We start from the raw sequence: 6,391 nt of genomic DNA, 5'->3' as shown, positions 1-6,391 counted from the left end.
CTTTCCCATCAATCCATCATCAAGTCCATAACCCCGGCTGCTGCAGGAATCTGGGAACTAGCACTTGCACCTCTGATCGGGCAAGTCCAGAATGACCCATCGCTGTTGGGAGATTTGGGGGCAAGCAGAAGAGATAACCTGGTGTCGACTGTGAATCGCTTCCTATCCACAATCCACATAGAGCTGTTGCAAAAGCACGACCATCCGGGAATAGAGGAACGAAACATTCCGTGGACAGCAGCAAGAAGCAGGAAAGATTATCCATATTGAGCTGCTGGAACAAGCAGAAAGACTATCCGTATCAACCTGGAACAAGCAGAAAATTTATCCACATCAAGCTGGCACAAACCAGACCAGACCCGCTCGGAAAGCTGAAATTTCGCGTATGCATTTCACAGAAATCATCCAATCTAAGTAGCACTTTCATGTGTCCCGAACAACCAACATCGGAAAGATAATTTGGATCCGCAGGAAGTTCAGAAACACTGGTTTTCTCCAGCATCATAACACAGGCAGGAGCTTTTGTTCCATAGTAGCCTACAGGGACCGTAGAATATCATGGCAACACATCATTGCCAAGACAAACTATCAGGACCTCTACGGCATTGTTTCGGGGCAGGCACAATGTCTGTGCGGCGATCGCTACACTTCCTGTTCAGGACTTCCCACATTATCGCTACATTACACGCTACGCGCGTACAAAATACCAAACCCTACCGCTACAACATAGACTACGCCTACTGCAACATGGTACAGTTGAGGGGGGGCAACAAGATCCGCAAAAGTAAAGCTTCCTCACCATGTCATGAATTCTGTCCTTCCAGCTGCAAACAAGTGCTGCTACCTGAGCTGCTGATCAGGCAAGGGAGGTCCCGCACCTGGAGCTTCACGTTGCGTGTGCCCATTGAATCCATGACGTCCACGCACTCCTGGAGATCAGACTCATTCGCCATGATGACCCACTCGTCCTCATCGTCCTTGTACTTGAGCTGGAATACCCCAGTTGACAGCTTGAACCTCTTGGCTATTTCATCCAGCAGGTGATACCAGCCCAGCGATGGCATAAACTTGAACCGCACGGTGTCCCCATTGTAGGTACCCTTAACTGTAAGCGCAGGACTGCTCTTGTCTTTCAGCGAATGTGATGGGTTCTTCTTGAAAGTAGGGTGGCTTGATGCACTGCCGCTCGAAGAGTCTGTCATGCCAGAGGTAGAAGGATGAGTATGCTCCCTGTCTCCGTGATCACCAAACATATCAATATCTGCCGGCTGTATGGGTGGTGAGTTCCTTCCCGCTATCTGGTCTTCGATGGTCCCGAAGCCTGGGCAGACAGAGACAGAATGATTGATGTAACCTGGTTCCTTGTGATGCAGAGAACCGACAACAGCAGTGGGATATAATGGTCCTTGTGTGCCTTCAGAATTTAAATGATCTGTGACAATCGCGTCATAAGAAGCCTGATTATCACTGCCACTATAGTTACGTGTCTGCATGTGAAATTCATTGCCTTCCCCTTTCTGTGCATCAGGGAGCTGCAATTGACAATTTTCTCTTTCCCATCCCTCAGGCGATGAATACCCTTGCTCAGATTTTGGGCCAGATTTTTCATCTGCAGATTTTCCAACGGATGGACTAGACAAACCATCAGATGAAGGGAATGGCATCTTCTCTGGCAGAGAAACTGCTGGAACAAGAGATCCAGAAGCAGGGTCATACTGCAAAGAGCTCTCAACCCCATGGACTGAGTTAATAACAGTTTGGATCTTCTTTAATGAACGGTTGACCTTGTTTATCTTGCGAGATGGCCATCGTGAAATTCCATGTTGCCGGCATATCCGTTTCAAAGTTGTTGGACAAACTGCAACAGTATCAAAATGTTACAACAGCCCATTATAAACTACTCACATTACCTAGATATCATCCACAGTAAACATTCCGCAGAGAGATCAATTAATGAGGTGACACTAAGGGGCGGGGGTAGGCTCACCACCAAGGCTCTTCGCAGCATCCTTCAGACTTCCAGAGAAGTATTTACGAAGAACATCAATACCAATATTCTTTTCAGCCGTACTGCGCCTTTTCTCTGCAAGTCTCACTGAACTAGACTGTACATGCAATGCAGAAGAAGCTTAGTCAAGAGGATATCTATAACCCATGCTTTCTTAATTCAATTTAAATGCATGCATCAATGTTGATGGTCTAGGTTCTGCAGATTTAACATACCAACACATCAAAACTGCATATTAACCAACCACGAGAGCGTGAAGTATGGTGGCTACTTATCATGGCATGTCAACAAAACTGAGCACTAACCAACTATGAATGTTTCCTCCTCTAATGAATGAGCCTAAAACCTGTATCTCGACTGTACCTGGTGTAACCCCATGCCCTATGGAATGAAACCCTCTCCCACCCATATACATATCCATGAAATAATTTTGATGCAAGCACAGTAGGTGCCTCTTCTACTGTTTCCAGTCAAGAGAAAAATGTAGTTGCTAACAGCCTATACTGCTGAGATCCTTTTCCTCTAATTAATTTTTTTTGGCATCAGAATATTGGCATTTCTTATAATATACAAAATTACAAATGTACGGCAATGCCCACGACTTGTAACACACAAACATCCTGACTGCCAAATAAACTAGGGATTTGAAGGAAAAACTTGGTAAAAAGGATTCAGTTAAAGTCAAGCTCATATGCTTCTTCAGAAAACGGAGTCAAGATGGTCATGCAGCAAGTCTCAGGAAAAGATTTCAGCTCAGTTATGCTAATTATAACTATTCATAAATTTATGCTCATTGGCAAGATCCTGAAGCTGGTGCTCGATGAGTTTGTGACCCATGTTGGTTCCTGGTAGTCATGAGAATTTATAATTTTGTACGAGTACATTAAGCATACAATATGATTAGTAAACTCAACCCAAACTTCTACCATTTTTGGAACACTTAAATAGAGGCATATAATAGGTGCGATGAGTGGGATGCAGAAGGCGCAAAGAGACTAGAGGATATCAGATTTGTTGTTTATATTGTGTCACCTAATGTTACTGTTTAGTTTGGATTTCTGAAGTGACCGTTGGACTGACAGAATTTATCCGGTTTGGTCTACATGGTTTCTTATTCATAAATGCTTTCTTATGTGTGTCCATTTTGTGAAATATTTGGTGATATAAAGAAGGAAATGGTCATCATAAATTGCATCAGTTGCCTTGTAAATACAACTTTCCCCAATTGAATTAGTTCGGTTATGTCGTTCAGTTTGCCTATGTGTAAGTTTACTCAAATACATTTGGAGAGAAGTGCAATTGCTGTTATTCTATACACATGAATTTTGCATGCATTGTGTTTATGTGTGTGGTAAGAAAAGAAACTCGAGGTACCGTGGCAACACACAGGCACTTGCATTATATTAAAGTAAAAGTTACAGTATGAGCGCACCTGCTCAGCTGTGTCCCCTTGCTTATCGACCAAAGATAGATCCTGAAATGCCTTTTCTGTGACTGGTTGATCACAATGTGAAGAACTTTCAGAGTGGCCAGCAGGCAAGCAATTTCCACTGGTTGTCTTATACATTAATGCCGTACCCGTACATGCATCAACTTTAACAACCTCTGCTTCAGAAACTGTTCGCAAGCTTTTGCATATTCTTTGCATTGTACTTGACAAGTTATTCAATAATAACTGTTGTTCTTCACTGCCTGTGCAGTTGACAGGGAGAAAGAATTCTAGTATGTAGTCATCATCACCAGTGTATGTGCTCCTTAGCCGAATTGCTACAGCAGCATGCAGACCAAACTTACGAGCATGGTGTGCGAGTGGGTAATCCTTAATACTGTACTCTCTTATATTGGGTGAGAAGAACGGGAGATTGGACTTGAGTGCTCGTCCCACAATACCTTGCCCTTTCTCAAGATGACTTTCAGCACATGCATGAAAAAAGCCTTGCATCTTTGCATCATTAACATAACAAGCTGATTTGTGGATCGAGAGCATCGCTTTTCCTGACCGTGAAGCAAAGACATTCTCTTGTCCAACAATATGACCATCGCGACTTTCATCTGATGTAGGAACCCATGTAAGGGCCAATGGAAGCATGTGCGCGTGGCAAATAGCTCTTAGTACATCCAATATTTCAGTAAAGGCAGCTTTCTGATTTTCTGAATAAAACTGCAAATGAAGAGACATCACATGCATTAAATACCACTAGGTAAACAAAAGCTAAAACGAGAATTTGCATCCAGCACCCATGATGCACAGCAGAAATGGAGCATAAACTATGTTAGAAGTGAAGAATGTTACCTTGCCATTACTGCAATCCCTCGTAGTGTTCAAGTTCACAGCCTACAAAATAGTAATGGGGCAAGTATTAAATTTGAGTGCTAAGTAGAATGCGGATTGTAATGCACATAATTGCCTGTGGACAACGAAGAATATTAACTCGGCACTCGCAGATTCTCAGCTCAGTGAATTAGATCTAACTGCTAAGCACTAGCAACTTCACGGATTCTCGGCTCAATTAATTAGAGCGAAGTTAAAATACTAAAGCAGGGATGTGCAAGGTTATTTTAGTTAACTAGATCACAAGATATTTTAGCAAATGAAGAAAACACATGATATATATAATTAAATGTTTGGACAATGAGAAGAATTATTCTTTCGAGGGAATTCATGCTATGGAATGTGCTGTTTCCAATCAGAACTACGTCCAGGGCATGTCTGCGTAAATAAGTATCACTTTATCAACTATCAGCTAGACAAACTTAGGTCATTTGTATTCTAACATTTAAATTCGTGTACACACTATTCATGGCATCCATACATGGTACCAATGGGTGCAAGAACTTCCATCTACTATCAGTTCACTTTCCCTTGTTATGGCACTAGTAGAAGTCACTAATAAATCTAATAGAAATTGCAACCAGAAGTACGCATGCTCCTCCAAGGCTCCAAGGGTAAATTCACTATTATGCATTGAAGTTAAGAAACTGAATCCCCACAGCTAAACGTGATTGTTAAGGGGAGAGAGACCAGCGGGGAGGGGGGAGGACTTACCTGCAATGCTTGCCGAAGGTTATCCATCTCTGCATCAAAATCAGGCTTCTCGTTTTTTGTGATAAGCTCAAGCACAGCACAGCAACTGCCCTTGCTGGGGTCATAAATCGGCATTGCAAGTGATCCTCGTACGTCATGGCGAACTGCATACTCCATCCTCAAGTACTCTGGCTTGCTGTAGTAGAGCACATTTGAGGTCCATTCTGGCACACCAGAGATGAAGACCCTCCCTGGAACACCTGGGTACAGGCTAGTCTCCTCCTTCGCCGAGAATACGAATTGCCTGGATATTTCTCTGTACCCTGCAAGAGCCTGGTCAAGCAGAAACGGCTGCTCACATGTACTCAGCACGACATGCCCCTCCTGCTCAACAGGCATCCAGACCTGGGCAAGAACGCCACCGCCCAGCGACTGCCTGAACAAATTCAGAGCCATGAGCATCCTTTCAGCGAGTAAGTTACCAGCAACAGGCCTCGGAACCAAGCTAGTACTTCCTTGCTGGACAACACCAGCCGACCCAAGCTCGCCTGAACTCTTGGCTACTCTTGCGGTTTCAGCCGGGTTCGCCAACGGTACCAAATCAGTCTTCTGAAGCCCAGGTTCACTGGAAAAGGCATCGAGCTGCATATCTTCACTGATACCAGATGCACGAGGCGATGATCCTAAGGATGACCACATAGCGAACATCTGGTGTGTAGACGAATCATTCAGTAAGGAGAAGAGTTGATCGGTTAGTGAAGGGCTGCTGCAGAGCTCAGAGTACCCATCAAAGTTCATCATGGCCGCGGCGCCATACGGATCATCCGAAGGGCTGCCGATGCTTCCACTGCATCCAGCACGGCTGGACGGCGCCGGCACGTCCATGGCTTTGCTCCCCCTCGATTGGTTCCAGATACTTGTCAACTCCTATAATGACAACAAAGATTCTTGTGCACTTTGTTGGGCAAGAGATAAAGGGAAGCACTGTATTCCGTCAAAGCAGAATCTTTGTAGTATAGCAGAGGGACTAATTTAGTAGGCAGTATCTGCACAGGAGACAGCCTTTCTTCGAAGGGATTGTACAGTTGATAGAGCGACTATGCACACTCCAAGACTCGTGGATCAGCAGTTCATCCACCAGCAAGGGAACTCAAAAGGCCAAGCTTTGGGAGGGAAAGGTGAGCAGCAGCCTAAAGCAGCGGCACAACCGCCCAAGTCCTGTCTTTTGACGGAGGGAGGAGCACACAAAACGGATGCTTGGCAGAAATGGCGCAGAAGCTACAATCAAACAGGATTCTGGGCTAGAGGCGACTCGCTGATACCAGAAAAATCCATCGTCTTCATCCAAAAAAAAATCT

The 6,391-nt window shown here is 44.4% G+C and overlaps 1 protein-coding gene across 1 annotated transcript; it reads right to left on the bottom strand.

Moving 5' to 3' along the window:
• Positions 1 to 366: 366 nt before the first annotated feature.
• LOC124669329 (protein NLP2-like) lies at positions 367 to 6,069 on the bottom strand. Its single transcript, XM_047205965.1, has 6 exons — positions 5,055 to 6,069; positions 4,302 to 4,343; positions 3,441 to 4,169; positions 2,355 to 2,360; positions 1,988 to 2,105; positions 367 to 1,858 (listed from the first exon to the last, which is right to left on the bottom strand). Exons 1-6 carry the CDS (start codon positions 5,916 to 5,918, stop codon positions 804 to 806), a joined length of 2,814 nt encoding a protein of 937 aa, XP_047061921.1. The 5' UTR covers positions 5,919 to 6,069; the 3' UTR covers positions 367 to 803.
• Between the last annotated feature and the right edge of the window lie 322 nt (positions 6,070 to 6,391).

Source organism: Lolium rigidum, chromosome 7, assembly GCF_022539505.1.
Source record: "Lolium rigidum isolate FL_2022 chromosome 7, APGP_CSIRO_Lrig_0.1, whole genome shotgun sequence".
Classification (NCBI taxonomy): domain Eukaryota; kingdom Viridiplantae; phylum Streptophyta; class Magnoliopsida; order Poales; family Poaceae; genus Lolium; species Lolium rigidum.
This window is presented reverse-complemented; position numbering and strand designations above follow the sequence as displayed.